Consider the following 16,559-nt stretch of genomic DNA (forward strand, 5'->3'; position numbering starts at 1 on the left):
GTAGATGGGGGAGGTATAAAATAAAATATAGTATCTCCACGAAATTTATTCAGCAAAATAAATATGATTTGATGGGGCACTTGAGATTAATATCAGGTATGGGGGAAACCATGGTGGATTTATACTAGGTCTTCTACTGGTTCTCTTAGCTGACAAATGACTGACCTATTGATTTGAGTAAGAGGGTGTTTTTTGATTGTCACCCACTGAACTTGTATATTCATGTGGCTGTTTGCTTTGTTTTACCTCCATAAGGGAAAAAAAATTTCATAGAGCCATCTAAACTTCCTGCCTGCAATTCATCATCAACAGCAAGTGATTCTGAGGTATCTGTCACTTAACTGTGACCAAGAACAGAAAAGTAAACAGGTCCACATAGTCTCATTAGCAGCAGGTTCTAACCTACTGAACTAACCAGCCTCAGAGGAGAAGCACACAAAATGGGCTGAATGGAGATTATGTTTAATTTATCCCATGGGATTTAATGAGAGGATAAAGGGAGAATGTTAAAATGCATTACTCTCAAGGAAGCTGGGCACTGCAAAATATCTCCCAAAATGTCCTCTAGAGTCCCAATGTCTCATTTTCGTTCAACTTTTGGAGAATCAAGCTTTCAAATTTTATAGTAACAAATTCGGAGCAAAACAGCTAAACTCTTTCTGGTATCACTAATTTTGTTTCCATGTGTACAGCTTCCCAAAAGTAACTGAGTAACTACTTTATTTTATTTTTTTAAATTTTTGTTTATTTATTTATTTTTAATAGTGAGACATCATGAGGTACAGTTGCAGACTTACACATTTTTGTGCTTGGGTTTCAATTATACAATGATCAAATAGCCATCCCTCCACCAGTGCCCATTTCCCACCACCACAGATCCCAGTATCCCTCCCACTCCCCATCTCCCCCATCCCCCACCCTGCCTCTGTGGCAGGGCATTCCCTTTTGTTCTCTCTCTCTTACTGGGTGTTGTAGTTTGCAAAAGAGGCAATGGGTGACAATCATGTTTAGTCTATAGTCTACTTTCAGCATGCTGCTCCCATCCTGGGAGGATCCTCCCAACACCTTTATTTGGTGTTCCCTTCTCTATCTGAGCTCCCCTTTCCCCTAGCATGTGTGGTTGGCCTCCAAGCCATGGAGTAAACTTCCTGGTACTAATCTAGGCCATTCTTGGGTGTTAGTCTCCTATTTTGTTACTTTATGTTCCCCAGATGAATGCAATCTTTCTATGTCTATCCCTTTCTTTCTGAGTCATTTCGCTTAACATGATACTTTCCATGTAGTACCACTTGTATGTAAATTTCGTGACTTGGTCTTTTCGAACAGCTCTGAGTAACTACTTTAGACTGACTAGTCCCAAGAGGAACAAATTCAGACCATGTTAAGACCTGAAGTTGCATGGGAAGGAGGAACTTTAATAACAAAGAACACAAAAATTTCTTCACAAATGTTATCAGCCAAATGTTACCAATGTTATACACATTTTGGTGTGGCTCCTCCCAAGACTTTGGCCCATGGCCTCATGTAAATGAGCACCACAAATCTCCTGTAACCTCACGGCACAACAACTTTCTGTGTACAATGTGTTGAAAACGTAAGTAATGTTAGGTAGCAGTTGCTACATCAAAAAATAAAATCTTATTTCACTTTTTAGAAAATATAGTAAAATCCAGATAGCATTTTGGGCTCATAGCAAGCCAGGCATTCACTCTTCACATATTCCTCTGAAGTGATTTGGTTAACCTCAGTCAATGTGGAACTTCATGTGATAATGACAGTCATAATTATATTAAGAGCATATTAACCTTACAATTACATAAGGCCTGTCATCTACTGACTTGAACTGCCTTGCAAAAGTCACTTTACAAAACATTAAATGTCATCACATTGAGATGAGAAAGCTAAATGTCATCATTTATTATTCCAGGAAAAAACCAAACCGACTGCAGAATCTTTATTAAAATACTCTGTAATTTCTATACTGACCAGGATACTAGCAGTCTATGATACATACATAGTTTCTGTCTCCATTAAATCTATGGACAGTCTTGCCCATCTTTATCAGGATCATTTAAAAATAGAAGCTATGAAAATGTGGGATAGCATAAATACCTCAGTCAATAAATTTAAGGAGAACTAGAAAAACTATAGCGCTGAGGTGAATATGCCAAACGCATTAAAATTTTTTGGTAAAGGAAGGATGGTTTCCTTTTGTCTTTATCTACAAAATATTTTAACTTAATATTTTCCAAAATTAAGAAGTAAATAAATATTCTGAAATTTTTTGTATATTCATTCTAAACTGGCCTAGTGGATAAATCTTACAGAACTATACAATACCTTAGAGTTATACTTAATTAAAAATTAAAATGTTGGGGCTGGAGTGATAGCACAGCGGGTAGGGCGTTTGTCTTGCATGCAGCCAACATGACTGACACAGGTTCGATTCCCAGCACCCCATATGGTCCCCTGAGCACCTCCAGGAGCAATTCCTGAGTGCATGAGCCAGGAGTAACCCCTGAGCATCGCCAGGTGTGACCCAAAAAGCAAAAAAAAAAAAAAAATTAAAATGTTAAAACCTTGGAATCTAAAAAGAATGACATTCAAAAAAGAATACTATTTATTAGAATATCTCCTTTTATCTTATCTACTAGAATATCCCCTTTTGGATCTCAAGTATTATGTCACCTTTATTCTTTATCACATTAGTGCCAGGGAAATACATACGGTAGTTTATATAAATGCATTAGGTAAAAAGAATAATAAAAATGATGTAAAAAGTTTAGAATTATCTACACAGACAATCAGATGATCCTAACAAAGATAAAGGAAAGCCTGTAGTAGAATCCTTATGTATAATCTTCGTGGTTTACAACACCACAACTTGGCCAGATGAATGAAAACTATGAAAAACATATAACAGACCAAATGGTACATTTCAATGGCTGAGCCAGATGTGAAAATCCAATAACCCATAAGTAAATCATCAGATAAACACACTTAACTAGGTCAAGTTCACATATATGAAAAGAACCACTATATTGAAAGAGAGAAACTTTTACCAGATAGAAATCATTCTAACTTGTGAAAAATGTCGAAATAATATATTCACTTTGCACAAAAATAATACACTCAGCAGTGAGAATCCTTCCTCCCCATAATGAAAATTTCTAGCTATTAAATTGAAATTGTAAAACATTGCTTTATGAGAATAAATCCAGTGCGACTGTTTCCTAAAATTTTTCAACAGTGCACATGTTTTGTCTCCTGATTATGTCAAGGGGAGTTCTGTAGCTCATGAATTTCTTTTTGCTGTAAACATCATAAACTGTCGCTCTTAAACTGCATTGACTAAGGAGTCACACCCTTAGTCTCATTTGCTAAACTTCCTCAATAAAGCTAACAAAAGCTTTCAGAGATGGAATTTTATGCTAGCAAATGTTAATTGAAACCTATTAAATACAGTGAACAAACCTGCCTGCTACAGCAAGCATTCCATCCAAATTGACTAGGTACAGGTTTTTTTATTCATTGTTCAATCACAATGAACAGAATCTTTCTACTATCATGCCATTAGGCTAGCGTTCCTTTTTTATGGGGGCTTATAATAAGCAAACTATGTTCAAGTTTCCAAAAGCAGATGTGCTCTTCTGGTATCCTAGAAACAGACCCCAAGTATGCTCTATGCTAAGACCTGAAGTTCAAGCCAGTAATATCAAATGGGTATTAATATGCAACCATATAAATGACAGGATTAGAAATTTAAACAAATACTTGGGTATTTTAGAGGTAAGAACTACAGATTATGAAAATGGGAGTGTGGGGGTGCTAAAGAGATATAAAGTTGTTCCTGAGAGTAGTTAACCAGAAAAATGAAATAAAATAATGTTACTGCTATTATAACATCAGCAACCAAAAGAACATTTCTTCTTAATCAGAATGGTGAAATTTAAAATTGCTTATACTAGCTCAATTTCAACATACTTACAAAGTAGCTTCCTAGACCACAAAAGAGGATGCTATAAACCATCTCAGAATTGGTTTTATGCTCATGATAACTGCAGAAATCAATCTTTTATCAATTTATTTCATCACAACAGCTATTGTTAAATAATCTAACAGGCAGGAAAGCAATTTCCAATTGATCCCTGGGGTCCTCTAGGGCCTTATATGTTGTGATATGCTATAAAATACATTTACTCCTGTGAATCACATCGCATTCTCCAGTTTAAAAACTCAAATTACTCTTATTGACAGAAAAAAAGAGAAACATACTCAATTCTAGAGAAGCACGGAAAATTCAATTAGAAAGCAAGAGAGGCCAGAAAGCTCAATAAACCTCTAAAAGTCACTTCCTGTTCTCGTCAGCTTGAGTCTTCATGATCATATTATTTCTGTGGCAATATCAGGATACATTCTAGGGGCTGGTATTGGGAATGGAGAGACTCTATTAGAGACTGAATAGAAGATGAATAGTAGCTCTTTATCTGTACATTACCCCAGGCTTTGCTCTCTGATTCCCTGAAACAGGTTATTTGATTGGTGCCCTGATGCTTGATGGATGAAAATATACATGCTCTTCCTCTGTAGGAAATGCTTGGCTCAGGTGTGTGATCCTATTCCTTGCTCCCTCTGAAACTGGGACACTCCATGAAATGATTGAGTATAACAGTGTGTGAAAAGCTCCCTTGCTTTTTTGAAATAGGTTTAGTTGTCTGCAGTGGAAACAGAGACTTACCCCATGTACTATCTCTCTGGCCTCTTTTCTGTTACTTTTAAATCATCTTATTATTTTGAAATAATTTTTGATATAAGTAAAGGTTATAAAAGTTTTACAGAGAGTTCTCGTATTTTACTGCAGACAACTAAACCTATTTCAAAAATAGGAAAAATCCTCATCTTCTAGTCACATTTTCTGGATTCACCAAGCACATTTGTTTCTCTGTTGCTCTGTTGATACTAATCCTCAGTATCTGAAAGACTTTCTCATCCTTACCCCTTTAGAAGTCTGAAGAAATGTTAGTATGTAAAAATGAAGCAAAGAAAAGAACTTGAAGAATTCAACCATGTAAATTACACCTCACGGTAAAGAGAAGCTCTGAGGGTGCCATTTCTTGGAATTGATCTATCAACACAATCATCACAGGGTGCCAAGACAAATATTTTAATTAATAATATAGGATATACAATCTGTTTCTTTTTGCTTAAATTGGTCTAGATATTCTGGAACAAAAATATTATGACACAAAACTTCAGTGACTTCCCATTTTTTTGCAATATCAAAGAGAAAAAACTATTAGTTGAGTGGTGCTCTATCTACATGATGTCTTTGATCTAAAAAAATGACATTATGGGCTGGAGTGACAGTACAGCGGGTAGGGCTTTTGCCTTGCACGCAGCTGACCCGGGTTCAATTCTCAGCATCCCATATGGTCCCCCGAGCACTGCCAGGAGTAATTCCTGAGTGTAAAGCCAGGAGTATCCCTGTACATCGCCAAGGTGTGAAGCAAAATGCAAAAAAAAGACATATAATGAAACAGGTTTTGCTGGGAGCAGACTGACCATGTTTTCATATTAACTTAATACTTGAGTCACTAAAGTCAATTTTCTGTGTAATTGACGTTAGTTGTCTATTACACATTGATGAAAATGGGTAACAAATAGAGTTAACATAGCACTTTCAACCTACTTCCTTGTTAAGGGTTTAAAGGAAGTAAGTCAACTAGAATTAGAATAGGACAACCTGAACGAAACGTGAGACCTGCAAGAACTCAACAGAAAAGGGATAGTTTTCAGGGACCAGAGAGATGGTGCAAGCAATGTGGTGCTTGCTTTGCACGTGCATGACACTGGTTTGAACCTGCAGCGTTGCAGCATAGTCCCCCAAGCCCTTAGTGATCCTTGAGTGATCACTGAGCACACAGCCAATAGTAAACCCTGAGTATTGCTGGGTGTGGCCCCCAAACAAAAAAAATCATCAAACACCTGGTGAGTATTCCTCAAGACTGCCATTGTCAAGGGAAATAGGAAAGACTACGAAATGGGCATAGACCAGAGAAGAAAGGAGGAAACAGGATTAAATAACTGCACCCTACAATCCTAGACTGAACACTGGACCTAAAGAGTATACTAATGAACAATGACAGCTGGGATGAAACCACTAAGTTATTTAATAGTAATGTTCAAATAGTTTTCAAAATCTACCATGAGATTAAGAGATTTACAATGACGGAAATGCTGGAAAATACGGGAACTCTCTGTAAAACTTTTATAACCTTTACTTATATCAAAAATTATTTCAAAATAATAAGACGATTTAAAAGTAACAGAAAAGAGGCCAGAGAGACAGTACATGGGGTAAGTCTCTGTTTCCACTGCAGACAACTAAACCTATTTCAATTCCTGGCACCACAGATGGACCCCTGAACACTGCCCGGAAGTGATTCCTGAGCAAAAAGCCAGGACTAGACCCTGAACACTGCTAGGTGTGGTCCTAAAAGGCAAAAAAAAAGGAAAAAAAATTCCAGCAAAACTACCATCAAAGCACATAAATAAATGGTTTAAATTAATATCTGAGAATTCAAAGGTTTACATGTAGTGGTAATCAAACCTCTTCCTTGTGTTAAGTGGATCCTTGCTTAAAGTTCTTTCCTTAACATCTTTGCTTAACTGCGTTCATGCTTAACTGCAAACCCAGCTTTTTAAATCCAACATGCCCTCACTTGCAGGACAGCTTTGTGATATCAATTAGCATATTAGCTTGCATCCTAAGTCCTTCTGTAACTCATTTCCTGAAAATCATGCAAGGTTATTCCAGTGCAGATTATCCTATCCTATCTTTTTTAAAGACATGCAATTTTTGAAAGACACAGCTGTCACTTACAAAGGATGACATCTGAGCATTCTGGAGCAGAAGCTGCATCTGTTGGGTGAACATGGCTGCGGCAGTCTTTTGTTGAATCAGATTGTTGCGTCCATTAATTTCCAGCTGAGTTTTTAAATGTGGAGGAGGGTGGAGGTACTTGCAGTTCTCCCTAGTACACCGACCCTAAAAGGAAGAATCATACAAAAAGGTTTGCTCAAGTTTCTAACAATCTGGTATGGCTATGAAAATCAAGAGTTTCTATCCAACTTTCTGCGATTGCCAAGAATGTAACTAGAAGTTAATTCCATGTGATAACTTATCAGGTCTCCCTATCGACCCTTGGAGATTAATATTCCTTAGAATCATCTTCTAGATGAGAAAACAGACTTAGAGAAGCTTCATGGGGCTATAATGTGATAAAACCAGAATGAAACTTCAGTGGATCCGACTCCAGAACTCACTTTCCTTAAGACATCGTTATTATGTTCTACTTCAACATGTACTGAATAATTTTTAAAACAAATATTAAGAATTTGTGGTAGTACTATAAAATTATATAGATCAATAAAAATTTCTCAAGATGAGATGTAAAATTGTATATGAGAAGTAAGACTCGGGATTTGTATTTGATGGAAATGAAGAAAACCGAGGGATTACATAATTACATAGAATTTACATAAAATACTTTGGCAAGTACTATATATAAAGAAATCATAAGTTTTAGATTTCAGTATTCTGGACAATTTTGGTTCTAGAGTTCCTTTTCTAGGATAAGCTGTGAGAGACATCTTAAGTTCTTTGACATCATTTTAGTTTAAGAATAAATCCCCATACCTGGCAACTCTGTGTTCCTTAGCTTCCAGAGGCAATTTCCAAAACCCTTGAATAACACACCAAAGTAATTTTGGAATCTTGACTATTTTAATGTTTTATTGATAGTTTAAGCACATGCAGACAAGATACATCTTGTGGAACCAAACATGCCTTTACAGTTGCTTCAATGCTGATACAGTTGCTGACTGTGGTATTACATGGCAGCAAAAGATGTCACTGGATAAGAATTTATCACACATATGTCAAATGTGACCTGTCGTGGTGGTGTTTCTTTAATTCATGTACACTAAAAACCTGCTAATGAGTATCTCATTTGGATTACTAGATACGCTATAATCCCCTTAAGACAAGCATGACCGCAAGCAATTCTTTTTCCCACAGTTGCAGGAGCATATGGAGAAAGGGCGTGGAGAAAAAAAAAAGTCTTCTCTTTTTTGTTGTTGTTGTTATCGTTAACCCAAGAGTGCAAACTGCTAAGCTACTCAAATTCCCAGGAGGAGACTTGAGTTAGTTCATCAAGTGTTTTCATTTCAACATCAGCTATAAATTTTCTTTATCAGTGATTCCTAAATCACAATCACTTCTCCATATTTACTTATCTTGTTGATAAAGCATTCCTATAATGTGCCTGAGTATCAAGATATGTCGTTCAAAATTATGTACATCTACACATAATACAAAACCATATGAAACTGCTTTTCTAAATATTATATCAATGGGATGAAGCAGCTCTTACTTTATCTCACCATCAAGAAGCTGAGTATGACCAAAAACTCAGTGTGAGAAATTCAAGGAACAACAACTGTTTTCTGCTAGGGTTTGTTTTTTATTTGTTTGTTTCTCCCATTGACCAATGCATATGCAATCAAATAAAATGATTTGATTGCCTATGCAATCAAATAAAACATGCAAATCAAATAGTACCTGTTTCAAGGTACATTTATATTCATCTATCATTCTGGAAAAGGAAGAATGTAACATAGTAAGAATTGAGAATGGTGTTAACCCAAGCCCCTCTGTAGTCATAAAAGTAGTCTAGGAATATCTGTACAGTTTCAATACATATGAGAACTCTAAGTTTCCTTTTACACCTAATACAACCTGCACCAGATCATCACAAGGATTTTTGATCCTAGAGACTCATGCAGCTGTGTTATCTGGCTCAAAACAGTGATAATTGTAGTGTCTATTATTAAATATGCTCATTTGTACTTGAGGGGTTCTTTTCCCCCTCCTTAGTTTAACATAAAAGATTCCATTCTTGCAAAGTTTCATCTAGCACTGCAGTTGCTCAGATCTTAAATCTCATATTGCTATCTCTGACCTCTCCTCTGAATTTTACTTCTTTTTATCAACAACCATCTTCAACTGAAGCAGTATTTGGAAATCCTGCACTCTAACCGGGTAAAAACAACTTATTACTAACCTTTCTCCTTAGATTACTTTTCCTCTTCTTACTCACACTCATGACTGTATAGCATCAGTCCCCATGTTTGGGGTGCAGCTACATAGCAGCAGGGGTTGGGGAAAATAGATGCCTATAGAGTAGGATTGGAGAGTCACCTTGATAACTTTTCCAGACAAGCAGCAGAGAGTCACAGACATTTACAAAGAACACAATTTGTAACCCTCCATCCAATCTAAGCATGTAATTGAATCAATTTTCACATTATTCCTAATTCCAAACAATATGTTTTTTAAAGTAAAATTAAAACTTTTTGTAATATTAGGACTTTTGTTGTTATTACTGAGTGGTTTATCATTTAAATTGACATCAACTAGAAAGGTGAAAAGAAGCAATTGAATTTGGGATGTTTGGCATATTTTTCTGCCAATCACAGATAAAGAATTACTACCTGTCTTTAATTTTACATCACTGTCCTTTAGATATATTTTCCTTAAGCTTTTTTTCCTTGGAAAACTGATGACAGTTTTGTAAAGCAAAAACCTAATACAAATAGAAAAGGCAGAGAATTAAACTTGAAATATTACATCAAGATAGGCTATAAAGCTAAAGCATGGAATACAAGGAAGCATGAGATTTTAAAAACATATTCATACAGTGGTTAGGGCATTTGTCTTGAACATGGCTAACCCATGTTTGATACCTGGCACTCTATATGCTTCCCTGAGTCCTGCAGAAGTGTTCCCCAAGTGCAGAGTCAGGAATGCCCCAAGCACTGCCGTTGTGTAGCCTCTCAACAAAAAATAACACAAAAAGCATACTCCACTTAAGTATGAGATTTTACTTGATTTATAAAGTATTCTCTTTTGAATGACAGAATCTCTATTTTAATTCTGTAACAATGCAAATGTATAGCAATATTACTATACCAGAGACTGCTGCTATGTTCAAGAAAGCTTCTTCGAGACATTTTTTTTAAATGTGCATTTTCTATCAAAACAAAGATAAGACCAAATAAGTTAGTATCATTGTTATCTGTGGAACACAATGTTTCAAAAAGAAAACCAACCACGGACCTCATATTTCTTTCAAAATTACTTTGGAAATCAGGATTTATTTATATGCACAATACTTAGCAATAATAAATCCCTTCTGCATAGAGCACTCATTCTTCAAGAAGCCAAACTCAATTACTGGCCAAAATAATTGGAGAGGGTATATACAAACTTTGTTGCTTTACATTTTCTAACATCTGTTTGTAGTCCTTGTAGAGGACTAAGGCTTTAGTGAGATATATGTGGATGGGACGGAGTGGAAGCAGGGGAGGGATTGCCCCGCACAATATGTAATCATCTATTGTTTGATCCTTTGGAAAACCGATGGCTTCAGAGTAAATTCTTTCTCGTTAAGCCAGCTAAGCCCTCTGAATGATACCCTATTATAATGGGTCTTGAACAGCCCAGAAACTATCTTGGTATGAGAAAAACGATCCTTCACGTTTCCCAAGCCACACTAATAGTGTCCCAAGTCCTCCTAGACCCACTGGTACAGAGCTATCATGTGCTCAGAGCAAAGCAACAGACCATGTCATAACAATTCCACACCATATTCCCATGACAGTCACCATCCACTGGCAGAGCAGGTTATATCCTTCAAAAAGCCGCTAAGGCTAGTCAAGACAAGTCTCTCCCTCTCTTTCTCTTTCTCTCTCCCTCCCTCCCTCCCTCTCTGTGTTCACTCCCTCCCTCCATCTCCTACATATGCATGCACACAATTAAAGAAACATTGAAAAGAACAGAGTGCAAACTCATTTATGCTTTTCTCAATGCTATTCCTTTCCATTGCCTTAAAAATAAATCATTCTCATCTGGTCTTTCACGATGCTACTGAGTTAAGAAAACAGCAAAGTGACTCAACAGGAAAGTGATTCTCTGCTGAAATGAGTGCTACTAGACCTAAGAATCTTCCAGTACCCCTTCCCTATCTACTCTCTCTGAAAATGCACCCAACAAGCAGCAGGGGAGAAAACGGCCAAAGACATTTCTGAACTACATCTGCATCAAAAAATTGATGACAAACAAAGAAAAAGTTGCAGAGCTTTTACAAAACCTCCAACAGTCACTCCTTTTCCCTACCTTCAGGCTTTTCACAAATGAGTACAAAACCTTTGACTGGGAGAGAGAAAAGTAGCAAGTAGCGTTGTAGAAATTCAAATCCCACCTAAGTCTTAGGAGTTATGAGAGCGAGACTGTCAGATCCAAGACTTCTGTGCACTTGGTGGGTAGAAAAACCTACAAATGTACTTCATGTTCATAAGAGAAAGATCTATCATCTATCATAATAAGAAAAGGCCCCTATGAAGCTGAAAATTACTCTTTGTCAGTCACAGTATCTTAAGGAGAAATAGCTGTTTGCAGAATGACTTGACTCTCAAATACACGTGAAATTATGGAAAAGAATTTCTCTCAAATGCAATGATAACTGGATTACTTTTCCAAACACTTCTCACTGGTCTGCTAGACAACCAAGAGTTAAAAGTCGAATGTTAAATAAAGCCCTGATCTCATGATTTGTTCTATGAACAATAGCATTTTATCACATTTTAATGACGGTGTGTTAAGTGAAAAATTCTATGGATAACGCTGTCTCACAGAAACATACTTACGTGCATAGACAGCAGCTTCGCGGAGGAAGTCGCTCTGAGTTCTGAAATATGAATCACTCATACTGGGTTGTCTGGTTCCTACAACTGCCAAGGACCTAGTGAAGATTGGAACTACTCTGAAGAGCTCTAAGTGAAGCAGCATCAATATAAACTATTAGGCAGCAATCAGGAGACTAATGGCAATCCCCCACTTTTTCCTCTTAGACGCCCGTCTTTATAAAAATGGATATAATCAGCATCATGTTCTCTTCCACAGAGTGTACCCATCTATGAACATTAATAGATATGCACTAATAGCAGCCTTCTAATCTTAAATAGAACTTTTCATTTAAATTTAGGGCACAGGCAAGAAATTATTTTAATAGAAATGTCTTTCATAAACCTTTCCTGAACACAGGAAGACAAAATGCAGGCAGCTGTACACAGACCCCAGAGAAAGAAGCAGCCAAGCGGTATATCAACTGCAGTCAGTCAGCATTGCATCCCCCCTTCCTTACCCCGTTGAATTCTGCTTTTATTGACACCCCATGTACAGATATACAGACCAAGGAAGTTGGCCGCAAAGGAAACTCTAAGCTCACACAAGGAGGAAAGTGGGAGAAGAGCAGAAGAATTTTCTTGCTTATGTGCCTCAAGAATGTTGCCAATCATAACCTCCCCACAAAGTATGTGTGTGTGTGTGTGTGTGTATGGGGGGCATCTCAACAATCACACTACTGTAAAGAGTCCACAAAGGTGACTTATATCTCAACTTAGATCTCCAAGTATCAACAAAGCGAAGGTAACGCAGTGGCTAAGGAACATTTTGTGAGAAAAAGAAGAGGAAGGAAGTGAAGTGTTTTGTCCTAATTCACAAGTAGCTTAGGAAAGCCAACAGTCAACTTTCCAGACTCCACTGCCCAATATGGATTTTCAGTTCAAAGGACTTCTGTACAGACTTCTGTACAGAACCTCTCCCCCCACCACCCCCGTTTAGGTCTCCCTCTTCGGTGCCTCTAACTGTACCTTGTACTCAGTTTTATCTTAGCACTTATCACTGTGCACATGGATAAATTGTTTACATGCCATTCTTCTCATTAGTCTTTGAGCTTATCTAAAGTCGGGCCTCTATCTTCCTCATCTTAGAATCACTGGGGATGTTTCTTCGGCTGGTAAATAATAGCCACTCCATAAAACTTGACTGAATGAGTGAATCAACTTTGTGAGACTAATTTTATAGGGCTTAACACTAAATCTGCCTTAGAAGCATTGTTGCTTTTCTGGCTATTTCCTTTCCTACGTTCTTTCTCTTTCCTCCAAGGAGAACAATGGCCACACATAACAGAGACTGTTCCTGGCTTACAAATGGACCGTTATTTGACTTACATTTTTTTAAAAAAAATGGCTAATTTATACCTTTTCTTCTTTTGCTAGGAATATAAAGCTAGGGGTCAGTGTGATTATCACAGCCGAAAAACTCAGTAATTCAGTGTAACTGAACCGAAGTGTCAGGACTCCAGTAGGAACACAGACACAAACTCTGTTCTAATTGCAGGGGGGTGAGGTCACAAAACATCTCCCAAGATTTAGGACCAGCAGAGCTGGAAAAAGGAACCTGCAGCAGATTCATATCTAATCAGCACCTGAGCCTGTCCAAAGGGGGACATGCATTCACAGGGTCAGCTTAGAATCAACTGCCTTCTCCAAGTGCTCCACCCCCACTAGAATTTTCCTGAACAAGTTGCAATTCAAATCCCCTGAAGCTACTTAGACAAAGGTGGAATACAAACCTTTAGAATAATCACTGTTTGTGGGACCTTCTCCTTCTCTACTACATTTCTTGACTTTGGAAAAACGTCCCCGAGAGACTTTAACAAGAACCGCATTAAGCAAGTTTCATATTAAACATTTGTTTTTAAGTTAAGTATCAGCTGATATTGTCTCTGGCATTTCTGAAGCACAAACACTAAAATCATAGTTGGTGTTGAGACAGAAAGCAAGCTCAGTGAAACCATGTCTCCCCCAAACCCCAAATCTGCTTCTTACCCCATCCTAGTCCCCCACTCTAATCAAATACAACTTTAACTGATTTTTAAAATTAATCAACTTGTGTATCTCTTATTAATTATATCTCTATAATAAGCTACTTAAGAATGTCTCACCTTGTTTATGAAACAACTGACATTCAAATTAAAACCCAAAGACAACTGAAGCACAGTGGTCCCAAGTGATCAAAAATCAGCAAGTTTCTCTGAGGCTAAGTATTCAGGGGAGCAGTCTATAAAGTTATTGATGGCTGCCAACATCAAATGTCATAAAAATATAGTACAAAAGGAACATAAAAAACTAACAGTGTTTACTCAATTTCTTACTCCAAGCTCCAAGAAATTAAGCAGAGATAAAATCATATAACCATCACTCTTTCAAAAGTTACTTATTACATCGACTTGGTTAAAGAAACCACATGAAGGAGTATTTAGCCCTTGGCCCATAAAATCTCCTGCTAAAAGCAGTAGTTCCCTCACCTTCCTTTTCCTGACACCACATCTGGTCATCTACCACAGTGACTTAGAACCAAGACAAAGAGATCACCAACTCCTTGTGCCTTTTCTTCCCAAGTAGGATTTCTGCCTAGAATCCTATCTAGGCTTGCCAGATTTACCGGTCGAAAATAGAGGACTCGTGGTCAAATTTGAATCCCAGATAAAGAAGTACACGTTGAGTGTAACTATTCCTCATACAACATTTTTCTCTGGCAACCCTTTACCCATTCTTCTATTCCACCCAAGGGAAAACTGAGCTAAAGTCACAACCTTAAAACCCCATTTGAAATTGTTCACCTTCAGGTTTTAAACAGTCCCCTGCATGGAAATCTTCCCCTGCTTTAGAAGACCTTCAAGCAAAGCAGAAAGCTCTCTCAGCCCCAGCTTACCTGACCAGCTGCAAGGGATTTATGGAAGTTGACTGTTGGAGGAAGCATTTTCTATCCCTTAGCTCCTCCCACCAAAAGCTTCACACAGATCACTACGCTGCCAGCCACTCACTGCACTTTCCCACCCACAAGTGGTGCAACAATACAATCACATGACTTTAATGCTTGCCTGAGCTCCTCCGTTAGGTTAGGATGGAGAGGGGCATGGTGAGAGATCCAAACCCCCTAACAATTGACTCTAAATATATACACATTTCTTAGCAGGAGTTATTACATGAGGATGAGGTTTTTGGGTCTGTAAGGTTTTGATCTGTGTGTGGGAGGCAAGTAGAGAGGAGGGCGGTTAACTTTTTTTTTTCTTCAGTCCTGCCTGAAGAAAACATCTCAAATTCAGGCAAATGCTATCCTTTAAAATTCAGGAAAATTGCAGCTGAAGCATCATGTTTCTCTACTCACATATAAAATCTATACAGCTATAAATTGAAAACATGCTCCAAGTAGTGTGAATCGCCTTTTTCTCCCCAGCCCACCTTTGATTACTCATATAAAGAGGCACAATTAATTCAGATGAACAAAATTATATATTCAGGATAAATGGGAAACAGTAATAGCGCTTACAGAATGTGTATATCATCGAGGTGACTGTTGTAAACATCTAGGAGTCTGTTACTAGGAACAGTCTGAATTGATTTTTAATTAATTCAGAATTCAGACTTTCTCCTTTGAATGACCCGATTCAGAATTGAGGTTAAAATGATCAAAATTGTCCTATACTGAAGCAATGGAGATGTTTACAGGCAACACGTCAGAGCAACACTCACTAGTAAAGCTGGAAAGGCACTTAGAGATTATTTAGGTTAGCATTTGCTAGTGTGTGCAGTGCAGACCACTATTCTCAAGAGTCACAATCCAGCTTCCTGGAGAAATATTTGCACAACGACCTCTCTTGGAGAGTGACAATACATGACAGGTTAAGAAAAATTCTCCTCTATGTCCTAGGCAAAAAAACATTCTGACTTCTGTTAACGTGGCAATTCCCAACATTGCTAAATCACAGAAATCACGCCCCTTACCCCCACTAAAACCTTTTAACATATCTCATTAAAACATCCTTTTGAAAAACACTAATCTAATTCAACTCCCATGTCATTTCAGAGGTAATTAACTTCCGTTCAGATATTTCCTTTCTATTTCCTCTCCTAAGTTTTACATATATGTACATATGTGTATATATATATATGTGTATATACATATATATATGATCCAAGTTCCAAAGTTCACCAAACTTGGATCTTCTGTTGAAATGAAAATGAACACTTTTTCCAATATTTCATCACTACAAAGCTAATAAGATGGAGATGCTTTTCACCCCATGATTGTTAGAAAGAAAGAGTCCACAATTTTCCTAATATGCCTTACCAAAACTGTAAATCTTATCTGAAAACATGACTGCCATAGAGCTGGAAAGAGAGCACAGAAAGTAAGACACTTGCCTGGTGTGTGGCTGAACCTAGTTCAATCCCTAGCACCCGTAGGGTTCCCTGAGCTCCAAGCCAGGAGTAATCCTGAGCACCATTGGGTGTTAGCTCAAAACCACTCCTTCAAACCCCTCCAAAAATGGGCGGCTGTAGGTTTCTCCTTTGTTTAAAAGTTTTGGCCAGAAAACTTGTGAAATAGTAATTTTAACCCTTCTTTTACTGCCTTCTCTCTCTGACTCTACCACTGTGAGTTTTGTCCCTTGGAACCATGCCAATTGCCTTGGGTTTTCCATGACATAAGGATCTTAAGTGACTTTTAGCTACCCCAAAACTGGGGAAATTATAAGGTATTTGAAAAATCCCTCAATTCATAATTTGGCACTAAATGTAAACCATAGGGT

At 37.5% G+C, this 16,559-nt stretch overlaps 1 protein-coding gene across 2 annotated transcripts in view; it reads right to left on the reverse strand.

Annotated features, from left to right (window-relative positions):
- The window catches only part of MBNL3 (muscleblind like splicing regulator 3), a 65,660-nt gene that overhangs the window by 22,003 nt on the left and 27,098 nt on the right, over positions 1–16,559 (reverse strand). For both annotated transcript variants that reach the window (XM_056130220.1, XM_056130219.1), the window contains exon 2: positions 6,884–7,048. In XM_056130220.1, the coding sequence (XP_055986195.1) occupies positions 6,884–7,048 (165 nt within the window). The remainder of the gene's footprint in view (positions 1–6,883; positions 7,049–16,559) is intronic.

Source organism: Sorex fumeus, unplaced genomic scaffold (assembly GCF_029834395.1).
Source record: "Sorex fumeus unplaced genomic scaffold, SorFum_2.1 ptg000075l, whole genome shotgun sequence".
Lineage (NCBI taxonomy): Eukaryota > Metazoa > Chordata > Mammalia > Eulipotyphla > Soricidae > Sorex > Sorex fumeus.